Raw genomic sequence first — 22,709 nt, forward strand, 5'->3', positions numbered from 1 at the left:
AACATGGATTAAAAGAAATACCTTTGACATCCCAACACAATGAATACCTTGGTGTCTTACTGTCAAGGGTAGTTTATGCTGATCTTTGAATGATTTGCTTGTAATAAGGCTAAACACGGTTGAATAACCATCACACTGAACATAATTATTCATATTAAATATCCTACAGTCATTCTCTCAGACATCAGGCCTCCAACCTCCGAATACTTGCAGCAACGTCACAGACAGAGGGCATCAGAGACACAACATTCCCAAGAAAAGCTTATAGTGCATGGAACACCATATTACAATTACGTCAGTGGCAAGACTTATAAGTTTTAGACATGGTGCAGCAGGGGATTGTCAATTTCAGTTCCAGAAATACATAACTAGTTACAGCGGAAAATTCAGCAGTCACACTGGTTAAAGCCTGCTTAGCATCTCTCATTCACACAACAGAAGCAAAATTTCAATAAAATACTTCACTGCTGTACAGAAGTCAAGGACATCCTGAGTGGGATGTGACAGATGCTGTAAAACTGCATGGCCGTTGTTTCATTTTGAATTTCTTCGTAACAGGACCCACTTAACGAGAATGTTGTCTTGTATTACATGGGAGGTGGCCTGAGGTATTGCCACATGAGCTTTGCACTAATGCTTGTGCCTCCTTGAATTCAGAGTAATGAAAATGTTCTTCCTACTACTGTGCGACAGACATTGTTTGTAACATGGAGGCTGTGATTTTCCAGGACTTATCCCACAAGAGTTAATGCAAGGGGAAAATGGCATCAATGTGAAAAGCACTACTGGCCCTAAGGTCCATCTATTCTGGGCTAGCCTGGTTTTCTGCCTACTCCCATCCACCTGCCCTCCATAGTAATCTCACCTATGTACAGTACGTACCCAAACTTCTCTTTAAACGTTACAATTGAATGAATCCACACCTATTAGTTCCACTGGTAGTTTGTTCCACTTTCCGAGAGAAACACAGAAAACCTACAGCACGATACAGGCCCTTCGGCCCACAATGCTGTGCCAAACACGTACTTACTTTAGAAATTACCTAGGATTACCCATAGCCCTTTATTTTTCTAAGCTCCTTGTACCTATCCAGGAGTCTCTTAAAAGACCCTGTCGTATCCACCTCCACCACCGTTGCCAACAACCCATTCCATGCACTCACAGCTCTCTGCATAAAAAACTGACCCATGACTTCTCTTCTGTACCTCCTTCCAAGCACCTTATATTGTGCCCTCTCATGCTAGCCATTTCAGCCCCTGGGAAAAAGCCTCTGACTATCCACTTGATCAATGCCTCTCATCATCTTATACACGTCTAAGAGGTCACCTCTCATCCTCCGCCGTTCCAGGAGAAAAGGCCGAGTTCACTCGACCTATTCTCATAAGGCATGCTCCCCAATCCGGGCAACATCCTTGTAAATCTCCTCTGCACCCTTTCTATAGTTTTCACATCCTTTCTGTAGTGAGGTCACCAGAACAGAGCACAGTACTCCAAGTAGTGTCTGACCAGGGTCCTATATAGCTGTAATGTTACCTCTCAGCTCTGAAACTCAATCCACGATTGATGAAGGCCAATACACTGTACGCCTTCTTAACCACAGAGTCAACCTGTGTGTCTGATGGACTCGGACCCCAAGAACCCTCTGATCCTCCACACTGTCAAGAGTCTTACCATTAATACTATATTCTGCCATCATATTTGACCTACCAGAATGAACAACCTCACACTTATCTGGTTTGAACTTCATCTGCCACTTCTCAGCCCAGCTTTGCATCCTATCGATGTCCCGCTGTCACCTCTGACATCCCTCCACACTATCCACAACACCCCCAACCTTCGTGTCATCAGCAAATTTACTAGCCCATTCTTCCACTTCCTCATCCAGGTCATTTATAAAAATCACGAAGAGTAGGGGTCCCAGAACAGATCCCTGAGGCACACCACTGGTGACCGACCTCCATGTAGCATATGACCCATCTACAACCACTCTTTGCCTTCTGTGGGCAAGCCAGTTCTGGATCCACAAAGCAAGGTCTCCTTAGATCCCGTGCCTCCTCACTTTCTCAATAAACCTCGCACAGGGTACCTTATCATATGCCTTGCTGAAATCCATGTACACTACATCTACTGCTCTACCTTCATCAACGTATTTAGTCAAATCCTCAAAAGACTCAATCAGGCTCATAAGTATGACCTGCCTTTGACACAGCCATGCTGACTATTCCTAATCATACTGTGCCTCTCATAATGTTCATAAATCCTGCCTCTCAGGATCTTTTCCATCAACCTACTAACCACTGAAGTAAGACTCACTGGTCTATAATTTCCTGGGCTATCTCTAGTTCCTTTCTTGAATAAGGGAACAACATCCGCAAACCTCCAATCCTCCGGAACCTCTTCCGTCCCCATTAATGAAACAAAGATCATCGCCAGAGGCTCAGCAATCTCCTCCCTCGCCTCCCATAGTAGCCTGGGGTACATCTCGTCCGGTCCGGAGACTTACCCAACTTGATGCTTTCCAAAAGCTCCAGCACATCCTCTTTCTTAATGTCTACATGTTCAAGCTTTTCAATCCACTGTAAGTCATCCCTACAATCGCCAAGATCCTTTTCCGTAGTGAACATTGAAGCAAAGTAGTCATTAAGTACCTTTGCTATCTCCTCTGGTTCCATACACACTTCTCCACTGTCACACTTGATTGGTCCTCTTCTCTCACGTCTTATCCTCTTGCTCTTCACATACTTGTAGAATGCCATGGGGTTTTCCTTAATCCTGCTCGCCAAGACCTTCTCATGGCCCCTTCTGGCTCTCCTAATTTCATTCTTAAGCTCCTTCCTGCTAGCCTGATAATCTTCTAGATCTCTATCATTACCTAGTGTTTTGAACCTTCCGTAAGCTTTTCTTTTCTTCTTGACTAGATTTTCAACAGCCTTTGAACACCACAGTTTCTGTACCCTACCATCTTTTCCCTGTCTTATTGGAACGTACCTATGCAGAATGCCACGCAAATATCCCCTGAACATTATCCACATTTCTGCCATACTTTTCGCTGAGAACATCTGTTCCTAATTTATGCTTCCTGTCTAATAGCTTCATATTTCTCCTTACTCCAATTAAATGCTTTCCTAACTTTTCTGTTCCTATCCCTCTCCAATACTATGGTAAAGGAGATAGAATTGTGATCACTATCTCCAAAATGCTCTCCCACTGTTAGATCTGACACCTGATCAGGTTCATTTCCCAATACCAGATCAAGTACAGCCTCTCCTCTTGTAGGCTTATCTACATATTGTGTCAAGAAACCTTCCTGAACACACCTAACAAACTCCACCCCATCTAAACCCCTTGCTCCAGGGAGATGCCAATCAATATTTGGGAAATTAAAATCTCCCACCACGACAACCCTGTTATTATTACACCTTTCCAGAATCTGTCTCCCTATCTGCTCCTCGATGTCCCTGTTACTATTGGATAGTCTATAAAAAACACCCAGTAGCGTTATTAACTCCTTCCTCTTTCTAATTTCCACCCACAGAGAGTCAGTAGACAATTCCTCCATGACTTCCTCCTTTTCTGCAGCCGTGACACTATCTCTGATCAGCAGTGCCACGCCCTCACCTGTTTTGCCTCCCTCCCTGTCATTTCTGAAACATCTAAAGCCTGGCACTCTAAAGAACAATTCCTGCCCCTGAGCCATCCAGGTCGTTATAATGGCTGCAACATCATAGCTCCAGGTACTGATCCACGTTCTAAGCTCATCCGCTTTGTTCATGATGCTTCTTGCATTAAAATAGACAAATCTCAAACCATCAGTCCGATCGTATCCCTTCTCTATCACCTGCCTATCCTCCCTCTCGCACTGTCTCCAAGCTCTCTCTATTTGTGAATCAACCGCTTCTTCCTCCGTCTCTTCAGTTTGGTTCCTACCCCCCCAGCAATTCTAGTTTAAACTCTCCCCAGTAGCCTTAGCAAACCTCCCTGCCAGGATATTGGTCCCCCTTGGATTCATGTGCAACCCGTCCTTTTTGTAGAGGCCACGCCTGCCCCAAAAGAGGTCCCAATCTGAATCCCTGCCCCCTGCTCCAATCCCTCAGCCACGCATTTATCCTCCACCTCACTCTATTCCTATACTCACTGTCACGTGGCACTGGCAGTAATCCCGAGATTATTACCTTTGAGGTCCTGCTTCTCAACTTCCCTTCTAACTCTCTGTAGTCTGTTTTCAGGACCTCCTCCCTTTTCTTACCTATGTCGTTGGTACCAATATGTACCATAACTTCTGGCTGTTCACCTTCCCACTTCAGGATATTGTGGACGTGATCAGAAACATCCCGGACCCTGGCACCTGGGAGGCAAACTACTATCTGTGTTTCTTTCCTGCATCCACAGAATCGCCTGTCTGACCCACTGACTATAGAGTCCCCTTTTACTGCTGCCATCTCCCCTATCCCTACCCTTCAGAGCCACAGGACCAGACTCTGTGCCATAGGCACGACCACTGTTGCTTCCCCCAGGTAGGCCACCCCTCCCAACAGTACTCAAACAGGAGTACTTATTGTTAAGGGGACAGCCACAGGGGTATTCCCTAGTATTCTGAACCTTTCCATTCCCTCTCCTGACTGTTACCCACTTATCTGTCTCCCGAGGCCCCGGTGTGACTACCTGCCTATAGCTCTTCTCTATCACCTCCTCACTCTCCCTGACCAGAGGAATGTCATCGAACTGCATTTCCAGTTCCCTAACGCAGTCTCTAAGGAGCTGCAGCTTGATGCACCTGGTGCAGATGTGGCCATCCAGGAGGCTGGCAGCCTCCAGGACTTCCCACATCTGGCCCCGAGCACAGAACACCGGCCTCACAGATATACTTCCAGTTTCTATTCCTCACAGTTAACTTACCTCATCTCGACCTGTTATCGCGGAAGCCCGAATGAGCCAAAGCCCTACCACTCTGCCTCAGATCACTCCGTTGGTGACCGCTCCATCGATGACCGCTCCGCTAGGCAGTGTCTTCCTTTTATACCTGAACCTTCCCTGCTATCTAACTCACAACTGGTGCTCCTGTTATAGCTGCTGATAGGCCACGCACAATGGACAAACGCTCTTGAAGCTCCCTTTTAAAATAACCGCTGCCGACCCGCGAGAAATCCCTCTTGGTAAAGCTCTATTGATGCCGCTGACAGGCCAGGTACAATATTTCGCCTTTCATCTTATCCTGTGGCTTCTAGTTCTAGTCTCACTCAATCTGAGGGGAAAAAGCCTGCATTCAACCTATCGACATCTTTCATGATTCTGTACACCTCCGTGATATCTCCCCTCATTCTGTTGTGCTCCAGGGAATAAAGTCTTTACGATTCAACATATCCTCCAAGAGGAACACAAGCTTGCTGTGGTTTGGAGACTTGCGAGTCTCGATGACCCGGACAGCTATGTTGGCTGGAGTCAGGGCTTTTATGCTTTGGCTCTTGATGGGTCACCCATGCCGAACAGGGTGAAGGGTAGCGAGCAGACCAAAAACTGCTCCTCCAGGTTTGGGGGTTCAGCTCAGGGCTAACAACCCTGACTGATAAAACAAAACTGTTACAGAAACGGCAGTGAACAATCATTCTACGTTGGAATGTCCACCCAGGACTTGCCTGATGGACAGTAGTGAAAATCGAGAGGAAGCTAGTAAGGAAAGCCTGAGGTGGAAAACCTTCATTGCTGCCCTAAATGTCAGCAGTGTATCAGGCAGTAACATAAAATTCAACATATCTTAACACCCAGCAACATCTGTGTGCATTGCTCATCGAGAGGAAATTCCATCTCAATATTATTCGGTGACAACTCTGAACAGGATTAGTACCCACTCTTTGGACATTGATTTGGTGCTGATCTCAGTGAAATTGACCTTCAAAAACTCAAAGTAAGTTTATCATCAAAGTATGTATACCATATGCAACCTTTAGATTCATTTTCTTGCAGGCAACCACAGGAAAATATAGAAATTCAATAGAACACATAAAACCGGACATAACAAAGGCAGAGTTCCTGACAGTGAGTCTACAGGCTGTGTAGTCAGTGCAATGCTGAGGCAAGTGAAGCCATCCACGCTGGTCCAGGAGCCCGATGGTTGTAAGGCAACAACTGCTCCTGAACCTGCTGGTGTGGGACCCCCAGGATTCCTGCACTCCCTCCCTGATGGTAGTAGTGAGAAAGAGGGCGATAGGTCAAATGCAGGCTCAGGTAAAAGGAACTGTACTTCCTCTGAAAAAATGGAATGGGGAGAAACTAAAACTTCATCAAATCCTTTAGGGGTGAGAAATCTACACCAGAGGATGCCTGACACAAATGTATTCACTTCCCTGGCTTTCTGCATTTCCTGTTACAAGGCTAGAGCAGCCGTAGCCTGCATACCTTGTCAAAGGCATGGTCTTTTAAGGCATGCAGTGCCTTGTCAAGGACCAGCCAATAGGCTGGTCCTGGACTTATTTCATAATTTACTGGCATAATTTACATATTACTATTTAACTATTTATGGTTCTATTACTATTTATTATTTATGGAGCAACTGTAACGAAAACCAATTTCCCCCGGGATTAATAAAGTATGACTATTCTATTCTACTCCATTCTAAAAGATACTGTAGGTGGCCTGGAATTATGATGCAACATGTGATGGTTGTGGATGAAGAAGGACGTCGAAGCATACCATCATAAAGGAGTATCCAATCCACAGTGACATCCAGCCATTTGGACATACTGGAATCTGAACTGTCTGACTATGGACAGCTATCACCATTGCTGGGGCCTCACACACAGAGCACCTGTAACAGAGAGTAAATTCACAGTTAGATTTTGCATATACTGTTTTTCCTCTCTCTTGATGGGGTTCCTCCTCTATCAGGCCAAATTGACCAAAACTTATCAGTTATATAATTGCTTCATAGTTGGCAAACAGGTTGGTAAATTTCTCTGGGGACTGCTGGCTTTGAAAGCTTTCCTTCCCCTTTCCTTTCTCAGATCTAAGCAATGCCTTAACACTCTGAACAAACTGGTGAAAGGAAGTGGAAAAAAAAGGCAATTCATTTCCAACAGCATCTTTGAAAAATCCCTGTGATTGGCTTGAGGTTCAAAGATTCAAAGCACACTTATTATCAAAGATATGTTCACATTATACAACTTGAAATTAGTCTGCTTCTAGGCAGCCACAAAGCAAGAAAGTTGAATAACCCAAAGACCAAAAACCGCAGCGCAGAGAAAGAGAGGGTAAAGAACACACTGTGCAAACAATAGAAGCAAGCCAACAGCATCTCAAACCAGGCCGAGTCCCAGCTCCCTGAGCAGCCGGAGTTAGGCCCAAGCAAGCCTGGGTCCCCAGTTTTCACACCAGTGGAATGTAGGGGCATTTGGAGTGGGGTTTTACAATAGAATCAGTTGGGATGCACGATTGTTTCTTTGAGATACATCCAGACAATACCCAGAGAAAAAGTGTGGGATTAGTTGGATGATTGTGCAATTCGCATCAGTTGTGTTTCTATATGTTATGCTTCCATGAAGTACCTGGGCGTTGTTTGTGAGAAATGTAGGATTACAAAAGCAGCTTCTGACTAACTGTTGCAAGGTCAACGTCTTCACAGTAGCTGGTCACAAGAGTGGCACCTGGTTTCTTTTTGCTCACCTTGCTCATTCACCCATGTTAAAAACCCAAGATTCATGGAAACCTGAGCATCTGGTCCAGTGATAGCCCGTTGAATATTACACTAGATTGGAAAACCTAGCTTTTGAGGTGCTACAAGAGATTTTGCAGATGCTGGAAATCCAGAGTCACACACTCAAAAGGGAGGGGGAGCTCAGAAGATCAGGCAGACTCTATAGAATGGAATAAAGAGTCAAGTTTTTGGGCTGAGACCCTTCATCAGGACTTTAAGGATTTTTGTTTCAGGTAGACAAACATCCCAGTTTGTCTCAATTTTCCTGATGGAGGGTCTCGGCTCAAACCTTTGAGTGTTTACACTTTTCCATAGATGCTGCTTTGCCCGCCTAGTGTCTCCAGTATTTTGTGCGTTTCGCTTTGATTTCTCGCATCTGCAGATTTTTTCACGTTTTTCTTAATTTTCCTCCATCTGGTTCAGCTTCTGTTTCAGAATGAGAGTCTTTTTCAGGATGAAAGGTCTCGGCAAACCTCAACACTTGATTCTCTTCCATAGATGCCACCTGACTTGCTGACTTCCTCCAGTATCTTGTGTGTGCTGCTCTGTTTTACCTAGAGTAGCTTAAATTAAAATGAGCAGTGTGTAAAATATTAAAATATTTATTTAAATAAATCAATACTTTGATTGAAACAGCAGAAGAAATCATTGCCAGGATTCAAACTTCCAATGACTGTAAAAACTGGGACAAAAATCAATGATTTATACATTTAGTTTGTCAGGCAAGTGTCAAAAGATGTATGCACACCTTTAATGAATAACCAGCCTTTTTGCATGATATGGAATGTACTCAATTTATGTGCACATGCTACCTCTGTAAGCCCTTAAAATTTGTATTTCATTTCAGTCCAAGGTGGAGGAGAATAGCGCCACCTGCAGGTTCTCCTGCAAGGTGCACACCATCCTGATTTAAAACAGTATTACAGTACTCTTAACACGAGGAATTCTGCAGATGCTGGAAGTTTCAAGCAACACACATCAAAGTTGCTGGTGAACGCAGCAGGCCAGGCAGCATTTCTAGGAAGAGGTACAGTCGTCGTTTCGGGCTCTAAATTTCTTAATCACTGGTTCTACACCATGGAGCTCTTGATCAAACTATACTGTCAGACCACCGCAGTTCAAGACAGAAGCTCCCTTCTGACATTTTTAAGGGTTTTAAGGGATGGGCAATAAAGGTCCTAAAAAATGATTTTAAAAATAAGTCATCAACAATTTGTCCTTACGCACTCCTCTGACTTGGGGATATATTTGCTGAGAAGTTGAAATCCTCCTTATTTGGTGAGGTAAACATCCTTTGTGCATAGTGATAATACCCAATTCAAACTCACTAAAAATATCATAAAATTGGGACGTTCAGAGATTGTTATGTGATCTGTGCAGTCACAAACAGTGGTTGCTTGTCAAGCAAGCATATAATCTTCATTTGACAGGAGTTCAGTGATACTCTCAATGCTCCCCCCTCTGCGGCCCTCTGACTCTTTGACCATGTGCTCACCCAGACCAGCTATCACAGCCAAGTATCCTTCCTGGAAACTTGTCTTCACTGCCATTTTGTGCAGATTCCCCCTCCTCCAGCCCTTTATCTCTTTCACCAATCAACTTCCCAGCAGTTTTACTTCACACCCTCCCCCGTCTCCCGGTTTCACCTATCACCTGCCCCCTTGTACTACTTCCTCACCCCCCCCACACCCCCACCTTCTCCCCTTCCTTCCCAGCACCGAAGAAGGGTCTCGGCCCAAAACATCGACCGTTTACTCTTTTCCATAGATGCTGCCTGACTTACTGAGTTCCTCCAGCATTTTATGTGTGTTGCTTTCGATCTCCAGCATCTGCAGATTTTCTCATGTTTGCGAAACACCTCTCCTGTGAACTAAGTCCTTAAGACCACGAGACACAGGAGCAGAGTTAGGCCATTTAGCTCCGTCATTCCATCATGGCTGATCCCAGATCCCAGATCCCACACAACCCTATACACCTACCTTCTCACCATATCCTTTGATGCCCTGGCAGATCAGGAAACAATCGACTTCCACCTTAAATATACCCATGGACTTGGCCTCCACCGCAGTCTGTAGCAGAGCATTCCACAGATTCACTACTCTCTGTTCAAAGACGTTTTTTAGGCTCTTTGCGGGAATGGAACCTGCTCTCAGGGCCTCATGACCGGCTGCTTTTCGAATATCCCAAGGATGTGGCCTGGACGGCGAATGCGCCTTCAGGGTTTCGGATTTTCGTGGCTCTGGAGACGGGCTGGTGCCACCACTTGATGCATTGCGGGAGAACACAAAAGATCGGAAACAGCGGGCTGGCTGCTGGCTGTGTGCCCAGAGACCTGAGTTCTTTAACACCATAAACCAGCGGGTTGTTTGTTATGTCTCCCCTCTGGCTGTGAAGTGGGGATACCCCTTTTTCCATTATTAGGGAGACAGAGAGAGCCTGTGGTATGTCAAATTACTGGGTGAACGAGTAGCCTTTGGGGTACTACAAGTCTGTGTCTTATTGATGCACTGCTGCATGCTTGAGTGCTCGGTAGGGGAATGCTGATGCTTTTTTGCTGGTGAGGGGGGATCGTTGCCTTGCTGCTGTTTGTGCATGAGAGGAGGGGGTTCTAACATTTAACTGTCATTCATTCTTCGGGGCACTCCTCTGTTTTCATGGATGTTTGTGAAGAAAAAGAATTTCAGGATATATATTGTATACATTTCTCTGACATTAAATGTACCTATTGAAACCTATTCTATTCCCCTTGAAATAAATGCCAACATTGCATTTTCCTTCTTTACCAGACTCAACCTGTAAATTAACGTTCTGGGAGTCTTTCATGAGGACACCTACGCCCCTCTGCACCTCTGATGTTTGACCCTTCTCCCCATTTAGGTAATAGTCCACACCATTGTTCCTTTTTACCAAAATGTATTATCATACATTTCCCAACACTGTATTCTATCTGCCACATTTTTGCCCATTCTTCCAATTTGTCTCAGTCCTACTTCAATCGCATTGCTTTCTCAGCACTAACTATCCCTCCACCTATCTCTGTATCATCAGCAAACTTTGCCACAAAGCCATCAATTCCATTATCCAAATCACTGACAAACAATGTGAAAAGTAGCGGTCCCAATACTGACCCTTGACAAACACCACTAGCCAACCAGAAAAGGTCCTTTTTATTCCCACTCGCTGCCTCCTGCTTGTCAGCCATTCCACTGACCATGTCAGTATCTTTTCTGTAACGACACAGGACTTTAACTCGTGTGTGGCACTTTCTCAAATGCCTTCTGAAAACCCAAATGAATGACATCCACTGCCTCTCCTTTGTCCACCCAGCTTGTTACCTCCTCGAAGAACCCTTAACAGATTTGTCAGGCAAGATTTCCCTTTACAGAAACCATGCTGACTTTGACTTATTTTATCATTAGTTTCTAAGTATGCTGAAACCTTATCATTAATAATAGACTCCAAAACTTTCCCATTCACTGAGGTTAGGCCTATAATTTCCTTTCTTTTGCATTCTTTACTTCTGAAAGAGTGGAGTGACATTTGTAACATTCCACTCCTCAGAGACCTTACCAGAATCAAGGGATTCTTGAAAGACCATGACCAAAACATCCATATCTCTTCAGCAACCTCTCTCAGGACTCTGGGATGTAGTCCATCTGGTTTGCCTCATCGTTGTGGCTATCCCTCGAGGTCGAGGATGATGGTCTTCGTTCTGTTGATCTACTTCTGTTGATCTCAAGTGGCTTATGAGTCCAATCTTGGCTTTGAAAGTTCATCTGCATTCAGGACAGGTAGTTCCAGATGGCAGGTTGGGCTTTGGTTGTTGCTGCCTCTCTTTCCATTTTCTTCTCTTTTCTTCTGATTCTGCACATCTGTTGGCTTCGAAAGTTGCTGTTCCTTCTCGGATGATGGCTTGCCAGTGTTTCCTGTCCTTGGCATTGGTTTCCCAATTGTTGATGTCGATGTTACATATCTTCATGTTGGCTTTTAAGACGTCTTTGAATCTCTTCTGTTGTCCACCTCTTTGATGTTTGCCTTCTTTAAGCTGGGAGTAGAAGATTAGTTTTGGCAGACATTCGTCTTTCATCCAAACAACATGACCGTTCCATCTTAGTTGGTTCTTGAGGATGTAGGCTTCAATGCTTGTTGTTTTTGTTTCATTTAGGACGCTGATGTTGGTTCTTCTATCTTCCCAGCTGATATTTAAGATGTTTGAAGACAGCGTTGACGGAACTTTTCAAATGCCTTCAGATGTCGTCAATATGTTGCCCAGGTTTCTGATGCGTACAGGAGCGTTGGGATGACCACTGCTTTGTACACTAACATTTTGGTGTCTGTTCAGATGTCACGATCATGAAAGACTCTTGTTCGGAGATGTCTAAAAGCTGTTCCAGTGCATTTAAGACGATGTTGGATCTCGTCATTAAGGTCGACATTGGAGGACAGGTGACTTCCAAGATACGGAAAGTGGTCCACGTTTTCAAGGGTTATTTTGCCAAGTTGAAATGATAGTTCTATCCGATTTGTCTCAGTTGGTGACGGTTGATAGATAATCTGAGTCTTCTTTGAATTGATGGTAAGTCCAAGTTTCGTGTATGCATGGTTGAAGGCAGTCAGAATCTGTTGTAGGTGGTTTTCTGAAAGAGCTGCAACACTGTTGTCATCTGCGTATTGGAACTCGATGAGGAAACTCGTGGATGTCTTAGTTTTGGACTTTTGCCTAGCATTTTTTCTTTTGTAATAGCAATGGCACTCAGCCCTGCTCCCTGACACCCATGGACCTCTGGCACACTGCTAGTATCTTCCGCAGAGAAGACAGATGCAAAGTACCCATTAAGTTCATCTGCTGTTTCTTTGTCCCCCATTACTACCTCACCAGCATCATTTTCCAGTGGTCCAATATCAACTCTCACCTCCCTTTTACTCTTTATATAACTAAAAAAAACTTTTGTTACCCTTCTTTATATTATTGGTTAGTCTGCCCTGATATTCCATCTTTTCCCTCCTTATCGCTTTTTTAGTTGCCTTTTGCTTAATTTTAAAAGCTTCACAATCATCCAACTTCCCACTCACCTTTGCTACTTTATATGCTCTTTCCTTGGCTTTTATGTAGTCCTTACCTTCCTTTATCAGTCATGGTTGCCTACCCCTGCCATCTGAGAACCTCTTCCTCTGTGGGATATATCTATTCTGTGCCTTGTGAACTATTCCTGGAAACTTCAGCCATCTCTGCTCTGCCATCATCCCTGCAAGTATCCTCCCCCAATTCACCTGGACAAGCTCCTCTCTCATGCAACACACATCAAAGTTGCTGGTGAACGCAGCAGGCCAGGCAGCATCTCTAGGAAGAGGTGCAGTCGACGTTTCGGGCCGAGATCCTTCGTCAGGACCAACTGAAGGAAGAGTGAATAAGGGATTTGAAAGTTGGAGGGGGAGGGGGAGATCCAAAATGATAGAAGAAGACAGGAGGGGGAGGGATTGAGCCAAGAGCTGGACAGGTGATTGACAAAAGGGATATGAGAGGATCATGGGACAGGAGGCCCAGGGAGAAAGAAATGGGGGAGAGGGGAGCCCAGAGGATGGGCAAGGGGTATAGTCAGAGGGACAGAGGGAGAAAAAGGAGAGAGAGAGAGAGAAAGAAAGAATGTGTGTATATAAATAAATAACGGATGGGATACGAGGGGGAGGTGGGGCATTAGCGGAAGTTAGAGAAGTCAATGTTCATGCCATCAGGTTGGAGGCTACCCAGACGGAACATAAGGTGTTGTTCCTCCAACCTGAGTGTGGCTTCATCTTTACAGTAGAGGAGGCCGTGGATAGACATGTCAGAATGGAAATGGGATGTGGAATTAAAATGTGTGGCCACTGGGAGATCCTGCTTTCTCTGGCGGACAGAGCATAGGTGTTCAGCAAAGCGGTCTCCCAGTCTGCGTCAGGTCTCACCAATATATAGAAAGCCACATCGGGAGCACCGGACACAGTATATCACCCCAGCCGACTCACAGGTGAAATGTCGCCTCACCTGGAAGGACTGTCTGGGGCCCTGAATGGTGGTAAGGGAGGAAGTGTAAGGGCATGTGTAGCACTTGTTCCGCTTACAAGGTTAAGTGCCAGGAGGGAGATCAGCAGGGAGGGATGGGGGGGACGAATGGACAAGGGAGTCGCGTAGGGAGCGATCCCTGCGAAAAGCGGGGGGGGGGGAGGGAAAGATGTGCTTAGTGGTGGGATCCCGTTGGAGGTGGCGGAAGTTACGGAGAATAATATGTTGGACCCAGAGGCTGGTGGGGTGGTAGGTGAGGACCAGGGGAACCCTATTCCTAGTGGGGTGGCGGGAGGATGGAGTGAGAGCAGATGTGCGTGAAATGGGGGAGATGCATTTGAGAGCAGAGTTGATGGTGGAGGAAGGGAAGCCCCTTTCTTTAAAAAAGGAGGACATCTCCCTCGTCCTGGAATGAAAAGCCTCATCCTGAGAGCAGATGCGGCGGATACAGAGGAATTGCGAGAAGGGGTTGGCGTTTTTGCAAGAGACAGGATGAGAAGAGGAATAGTCCAAATAGCTGTGAGAGTCAGTAGGCTTATAGTAGACATCAGTGGATAAGCTGTCTCCAGAGACAGAGACAGAAAGATCTAGAAAGGGGAGGGAGGTGTCGGAAATGAACCAGGTAAACTTGAGGGCAGGGTGAAAGTTGGAGGCAAAGTTAATAAAGTCAACGAGCTCAGCATGCGTGCAGGAAGCAGCACCAATGCAGTCGTCGATGTAGCGAAGGAAAAGTGGGGGACAGATACCAGAATAGGCACGGAACATAGATTGTTCCACAAAGCCAACAAAAAGGCAGGCATAACTAGGACCCATACGGGTGCCCATAGCTACACCTTCAGTTTGGAGGAAGTAGGAGGAGCCAAAGGAGAAATTATTAAGAGTAAGGACTAATTCCGCTAGACGGAGCAGAGTGGTGGTAGAGGGGAACTGATTAGGTCTGGAATCCAAAAAGAAGCAGAGAGCTTTGAGACCTTCCTGATGGGGGATGGAAGTATATAGGGACTGGACGTCCATGGTGAAAATAAAGTGGTGGGGGCCAGGGAACTTAAAATCATCGAAAAGTTTAAGAGCGTGAGAAGTGTCACGAACATAGGTTGGAAGGGATTGAACAAGGGGGGATAAAACCGTGTCGAGGTCTGCAGAAACGAGTTCGGTGGGGCAGGAGCAAGCTGAGACAATAGGTCGGCCAGGACAGGCAGGTTTGTGGATCTTGGGTAGGAGGTAGAAACGGGAAGTGCGGGGTGTGGGAACTATAAGGTTGGTAGCAGTGGATGGGAGATCCCCTGAGCAGATAAAGTCGGTGATGGTGTGGGAGACAATGGCCTGGTGCTCCTTAGTGGGGTCACGATCGAGGGGTAAGTAAGAGGAGGTATCCGCGAGTTGTTGCTGTGCCTCGGCAAGGTAGAGGTCAGTATGCCAGACTCCTCTCTCATGCCTCTGTAATACCCTTTATTTCATTGCGAAACAGATACATGTGAATTATACATCTCCCTCTCAACTGTAGCATGAATTCAATCATATTATGATCACTGCCTCCAAAGAGTTACTTTATGCTAATCTCCCTAATAAGCTCTGGGTTATTTTACAACACCCAATCTGAGATAGCCTTTCCCCGAATAGGCTCAAGCACAAGCTGCTCTTCAAAACTATTTCGTAGACTTTCAGCAAATTCCCTCTCTTGCAATCCAACACCAATCTGATTTTCCCAATCCCCTTGCTTATTGAAGTCTCCCATTACAATTGTATCATTACCCTTATTACATGCCTTTTCCAGCTCCCTTTGCAATCTCAACCCCACATCTTGGCTACTATTTGGAGGCCTATATATGATTCCCATAATGTTTTTTTTCACCTTTGTAGCTTCTTAACTCCACCCACAACGACTCATCATTCTCTGACCTTATGTCACCACTTTCTAAAGATGCAATTCCATCTCTTACCAACAAAGCCACACCACCACCTATGCTTTCCTGCCTGGCCTTTCGATACAAAGTATATCCTTTGATGTTAAGCTCCCAACTATGGCCTTCTTCTAGCCACGACTCAGTGATGCCCACAACGTCATACTGACCAATCTCTAAATGAGCCACGAGTTTGTCCACCTTTTTCCAAATGCTACGCGCATTTAAATATACGACCTTTAGTCCTGCATTCTTCGCCCTTTTGGATTTTCCTTTTGTGGTACAATTTAACTTTTTGCTCTGTCTGCATTTGTACCCAATCATTGGCTTGTACTTCCTTACATTCATGTTACACCCATCATCCACGTGTAAACCTGCTGGCTCATCCTCAGCTCTATCATCCTGGTTCCCTCGGATTCAAGTGCAACCCATCCCTTTTGTACAGGCCTCATCTGCCCCAGAATAGGTCTCAATTATCCGGAAATCTGAATCCCTGTCCCTGGTCCAATTCTTCAGCCACACATTTCTCTGCCACCTCATTCTACTCCTATCCTCACTGCCGCGTGACACAGGCAACAATTCCAAGTCAACATGTGATTACTATAGAAACTGTGGGATGGGACATAAGGTATAAGGTAACACAGAGGGTGGATATTGAGGGGGTAAGTTCTCTAGTGAGTCAAATAGAAACCCCCACCTCCTTCAGATGGCCAAGTCTCAATATTCAAACTGGCCACAGATCAGGGCTTCTTGCTCTGGTGAGATCAGTGCACAGACGCTCCAGTTGAGGGGTGGTGATGATGGCAACTGAATTTTCATTACATTCGGTTGCTATCTAAACTGGGGTGAGAGGGAGTGGTGATTTTACATCTAAAAATAATGTCACAGAAGATTTATTTTAAATCACTAATGTGAGTCTCTCACTCCTTGTTTTATTGGGAGTGAAAAATGTGGATTTTGATCCAATTTCTCTGAATAAGTGTTAGACACATTGATGGCAGAATTGCAGGCACAACATATGAAGGCGAATTGATACCAATCTTACAGAGAATTATGACAGAAAAAGACCAGACAAATTTGTCGATGGTTGGATCTTAAGCCAGAAATGGGTGCTAACTATTCAAAACATGCAAATGTCACATCTTATGCCTGGATTACACACACAAACAAAACAGGTGAAAATACAAACACGAGGAAATCTGCAGATGCTGGAAATTCAAGCAACACACACAAAATGCTGGTGGAACACAGCAGGCCAGACAACATCTATAGGAAGAGGTACTTTATACTTTATTGTCGCCAAACAATTGATACTAGAACGTACAATCATCACAGCGGTATTTGATTCTGCGCTTCCCGCTCCCTGAATTACAAATCAATAGTAAATATTAAAAATTTAAATTATCAATCATAAGTAGAAAATAGAAAAATGGAAAGTAAGGTAGTGCAAAAAAACCGAGAGGCAGGTTCGGATATTTGGAGGGTACGGCCCAGATCCGAGTCAAGATCCGTTAGCAGTCTTATCACAGTTGGAAAGAAGCTGTTCCCAAATCTGGCCGTATGAGTCTTCCAGCTCCTGAACCTTCTCCCAGAGGGAAGAGGGACGAAAAGTGTGTTGGTTGGGTGGGTCGTGTCCTTGATTATCTTGGCAGCATTGCTCCGACAGCGTGCGGTGTAAAGTGAGTCCAAGAACAGAAGATTGGTTTGTGAGATATGCTGCGCCGTATTCACGATCTTCTGCAGCTTCTTCCGGTCTTGGACAGGACAACTTCCATACCAGGTTGTGATGCACGCTAGAAGAATGCTTTCTACAGTGCATCTATAAAAATTAGTGAGGGTTTTAGGGGACAGGCCAAATTTCTTTAGTTTCCTCAGGAAGTAAAGGTACTGGTGGGCCTTCTTGGCAGTGGACTCTGCTTGGTCGGACCAAGTCAGGTCATTTGTGATATTGACAGTCGATGTTTCAGGCCGAGACCTTTTTTCTAATCTACTCTCTAGACAATTGCCTTTTTCTTTAACTTTGGTTGGTCTATATTCCAGAACTTTTTACTTAAAAGCACTCTGGAAGTACAATATCTTTACCCAATAGGCCTCAATGATTCAAAAAGGTAGTTCTTCATTACATATACAGAGGAGATCCAGAGATGGACATTTAATGCTGGCTTGACTGTGACAATGTGTGGCTGATAAAGAAAATGTATGAACACAAGAAATTCTGCAGAAGCAGAAAATCTAGAGCAACACACAAAATGCTGAAGAATCTTAGAAGGTCAGACAGCATTTACGGAGAGGAAGAAACAACCAATATTTCTAGCCGAGAAGAAAACTTATGAAGATTTACAGAAGATGTGGAGAAGAGTTTGTAGGAGCATTCAGATCTGATTTTCATTACATGTATGGCATTAACCATTTCTCTCTTGCCAATGGTACAGCAGTGATGAGTTTGCACTGTTGCCTGCAGATAGACTTACCTGCTGATGAAGGGTCGAATGCTCTCTCCGTTCACTGGGGCCATGCTCATTGGCATTGGCTGAGGTGTTGAGAGCCAGTAGGAGTAGTCATTCCTTGAGGCAAAGTTACACACATTGTTGACGTTACAGAACATAAATGGCATTGTGCTGAAGCGCCGTAGACAGCTCCCAGCCGTTCCTGGAGGAGAACAGAACGAAAATCAATCCATAGAAAAATACGGCAGAAGATAGAGACACTTGTGCCATTACACTGGTCCCAGTTCATAAAAAGAGTTCCAAGTATTCTATTTGTATGCTCATTTGTTTCCCATTCTCCAACAATATGTTTTACTTTTAGTGTTTATCCAATTTCCATTTGACATTTACCACACAATAGACTCAGCCAGTACTTTCCAGATCACAATACCCATTTCAGTAAATGCATATTCCTGCATATTGTCTCTGGAACTTCTGCCATTCCTCTGGAGACTCTGTGGACTCTTCATATTTCTTAGTACCTCAATAAAACAGCCAACATTAAGTAAAACCCCCCACCCATCCCAGGTGTTCTCTGTTCTCCCCTCCCCTATCAGACACAAAAGCCTGAAACTGAGTACCACCAGGCTCAGGGACAACTTCAATCCTGCTGTTATGTAACTCTTGAATGGGCCTCTTGTGTGTTCAGATGGGCTCTTGACCTCACCGTCTACCTCGCTGTGATCTTGCAGTTTATAGCTCCTTCCCTGTAACTGTTGCACTTCATTCTACATTGTTATTATTTTACCTGGTACTAACTCAGATCGGATCTCAATGAACTGCACGTGAGACAAGCTTTTCACTGTATCTTGGTATCTGTGACAATAATACTGAAAAAAAATAACCAATAAAAAAATCCAACCTATGTTATCTGTCTAATGACCTTGATAAGAGATCTGAATGGACAAATCAATTTTGAAGAACTATACAACGTCAGTTTGGTTGTTTACTATGCACTCGCCAGGCTCAAGTTTATTGTCAGATCCCCCCATTTCTACATTAAAGATGAGCTTTGTTTGTCACATGTATATTGACATATCAAAGCATACAGTGTAACGTGTAATATGAGTCAACAGCCAATACAGTCCGAGGATAGGCTGGGTGGCAGCCCACAAATGTCACCACACACCCCACTAACCCTAACCCGCACATATTTGGAATGTGGGGGGAAACCAGAGCACTCAGAGGAAACCCATGCAGTCATAAGGAGAACATACACTCTCCTAACAGACAGTTGTGTGAATTGAATTCTTTATGTTACTGTACTGCCCTCCTGTTCACCAGTTTGCTTCTCTGACCATTTACACTGACATGTTGTGCTCCAATTTTGATTAGACTCCACCTTGTGAAGGACTTTGGCTATGTTAAATTGACTATATATGTATATCATGAAAGAAACAGAGTCAGAGTCATAGAAAAGTACAGCACAGAAACCACAGGGCACCACTGTTCAATACAAGAGGACATGGCTTTAAGGTAAGGGGTGGGAAGTTCAAGGGGGATAGTAGAGGAAGGTTTTTCACTCAGAGAGTGGTTGGTGCACGGAATGCACTGCCTGAGTCAGTGGTGGAGGCAGATACACTAGTGAAGTTTAAGAGACTACTGGACAGGTATATGGAGGAATTTAAGGTGGGGGGGGGTTATATGGGAGGCAGGGTTTGAGGGTCGGCACAACATTGTGGGCCAAAGGGCCTGTACTGTGCTGCACTATTCTATATTCTATAAACAGGCCCTTTGGCCCATCTAGTCCATGCCAAAACTAGTTAAACTGCCTACTCCATCTATCTACACCAGGACCATAGCCCTCCATATTCCTACCATCCACGTACTTAACCAAGCTTCCATTAAAAGTTGAAATTGAGCTCGCATGCAGCACTTGTGCTGACAGCTCCTCCCACACTCTCATGATCCCCTGAGTGAAGAAATTTCCCCCACGTTCCCCTTAAACTTTTCACCTTTCCCTGTTGACCCATGACCTCTTGTTGTAGTCCCACCCAACCTCAGTGGAATAGGTCTGTTTGCATTTACCCACTCTATACCCCTAATAATTTTGTATACCTCTATCAAATCTCCTCTCAATCTTCTACATTCTAAAGTCCTAACCTGTTCAACTTTTTCTTATAACTCAGGTCCTCCAGACCCGGCAATAACCTTGTAAATTTTCTCTGTACTCTTTCAACCTTATATACATCTTTCCTGTAGGTAGGTGACCAAAACTGCACATGATACTCCAAATTAGGCCTCACCAATGTCTTATACAACTTCGACATAACATTATTCAAATATATAAATGGAAGTTTAATTGATACAATCGCCTGCCAATGGTTATGTTTCTTTGTAGCAATAGTAACATAGACGTTGTGTAGAATTAACAAACATCCATTCCTTGTCTATTCTTACAGTGCAGAAATGAGACAATGCTCACCTAAATCTTGTCCATGTGCTCTCTCATTGCCTTGTACATAAAGCAGAGAGAAGCCATTGTAGATGACATTCGTTCCAGGAGGACAACGTGGCACCTCAACTGACTGACTGTGTCGGGTAATCAAGAATCCATGAGCTGCCGAACCACCTGGAGGGCCCGGTGACCCAGGAGGTCCATCAGGACCAGGAGGACCAGGGTAACCTCTGTCACCTGTTGAAGACCATATTCATATGGGATAAGCAGCAGAATAAAATTATTGGCACAAATTTGCTAGAATTGACGAGCAATGTTTGTAAATACTGGAAATGGTTACAAAAGTATTTTTGCCAGCTGTACTGCCTTGTTTGGAGTTTGAGGACATTTAGTATGCCACCAAAGATTCTTGCTAACTTCTACAGATGTACAGTGGGGAGGATTCTGACTGGTTGCATCACCTTCTGGCAGGAGGACTCAATGCACAGAAATGCAAGAGACTGCAAAGGGTCATGGACTCAGCCAGCTCCATCACTTGCACAACCCTCATCACCACCGAAGTGATGCCGCAAGAAGATGACATCTCTCATTAAGGGCCCTCATCATCCAGGACATGCCCTCCTCTTGTTACTGCCATCAGGAAGGAGGTAAGAAGACCCACACTCAAAGTTTTAGGAACAGCTTCTTCTCCCACAAGTGGCCAAGTGGTTAGAGCGTTGGACTAGCGATCTGAAGGTCGTGGGTTCGAGCCTCGGCCAGGGCAGCGTGTGTGTCCTTGAGCAAGGCACTTAACCACACAATGCTCCAGTCTACCCAGCTGAGAATGGGTACCAGCCCAATCATGATTTCCCTCTCCCTTTCTCCTTCCTGCACACAGTACACAATAGAAATCCACGCCAGAATCAGGTTTATCATCACTCACATTTGTCATAAAATTTGTTTCTTTTTGTGGTAGCATTACAGTGTAATAAATAAAATTATTCCAGTGCTGTGGAAATGTCTTAGGCACCATAGCTATATATATGTGCACAGTACTCTAAATGTAAGCATCTTCCCTCTGGATTGAACTAAGTTATTTGAATGGCTCTGGGTACCATGAAAGGTCGATGTCATGGAGGGGAGAACATAACCTGGTGATGCCACTTCCAATTTTAGGGACTTCCAGCCATAGGAACACAAACTAGCATCGCCATGTTCAATTCCAGTAGTTTTGATCCTTGAGAAGATAAGAAATAAAGGCAGGAGTACGCTATCTGGCCCTTTGAGCCTGCTTTACACTCCATCAAGATCATGGATAATCTGGCCCAGCATCATTTTGCAGCACCATATTCCCTTATCAGCCAGTCTCCTATCAGAGGGTTGTAAACTCAGCCAGCTCCACCATGGACACCAGCCTCCCCGGCATCGAGGAGATCTTCAAAAGGTGATACCTCAAAAAGGTGGCATTCTTCATCAAGGACCCCGTCACCCAGGACATGGTCTCTTCTCAATACTGCCAACAGGAAGGAAGTACAAGAGCCTGAAGCCACAAGCTCAAGATTTTAAAAACATCTTCTTTCCCCCCACCATCAGACTTCTGAATGGACAGTGAACCAACACATGAACACTACCTCAGTATTTTTGCTCTGTTTTTGAACTACTCATATCATTTAAAATCGTAATATATACTTCCTAATTATAAGTACTTTTTATATATTGTACTTATCTGCTGCTGAAAAACAACAAATTTGTCGACTATGTAGTGATATTAAACCTGATTCTGATTTTGTTTTGAATGAACTCAGTGACTGAGCTGCCAAGATGTTTTATGGTGCAGAATTCCAAAGGTTCAACACCATCTGTATGAACAGATTTTTTTCTCACCTAAGTTCTAAAATGTCCTTATTTTAAAACAGCGCCTTCCTGATCCTGGGCAGCTCAGTTAGTGGAAACATCCTTCATGCAGCTACTGTTAACCCCTTTCCAAAGTTTGAAAGTTTCGATGAGCTTTCCTCTCATTATCCCAAACTTTATAGATTATTGTCCTGTTCCATTGACTACCTCCTCATACAGTAAACCTGCCACCCCTGGAACTAGGTTATGCTGCACTCTTCCAATGGCAGGTACATCTAGAGGTAAAGATGAGCTTTACGTGTTGCGTGCATTGTAAAATACAGTGAAATGCATCCTTTGCATCAAATCAAATCAGTGAAGATAG

The 22,709-nt window shown here is 44.5% G+C and overlaps 1 protein-coding gene across 2 annotated transcripts in view; it reads right to left on the reverse strand.

Annotated features, from left to right (window-relative positions):
* Positions 1 to 22,709, reverse strand: part of col4a5 (collagen, type IV, alpha 5 (Alport syndrome)) — a 314,426-nt gene that overhangs the window by 5,358 nt on the left and 286,359 nt on the right. For both annotated transcript variants that reach the window (XM_063061058.1, XM_063061059.1), the window contains exons 48-50: positions 20,540 to 20,749; positions 18,100 to 18,277; positions 6,688 to 6,802 (exon numbers count right to left, since the gene is read on the reverse strand). In XM_063061058.1, the coding sequence (XP_062917128.1) occupies positions 6,688 to 6,802; positions 18,100 to 18,277; positions 20,540 to 20,749 (503 nt within the window). The remainder of the gene's footprint in view (positions 1 to 6,687; positions 6,803 to 18,099; positions 18,278 to 20,539; positions 20,750 to 22,709) is intronic.

The sequence above is a fragment of the Mobula hypostoma genome, chromosome 10 (genome assembly GCF_963921235.1).
Source record: "Mobula hypostoma chromosome 10, sMobHyp1.1, whole genome shotgun sequence".
Classification (NCBI taxonomy): domain Eukaryota; kingdom Metazoa; phylum Chordata; class Chondrichthyes; order Myliobatiformes; family Myliobatidae; genus Mobula; species Mobula hypostoma.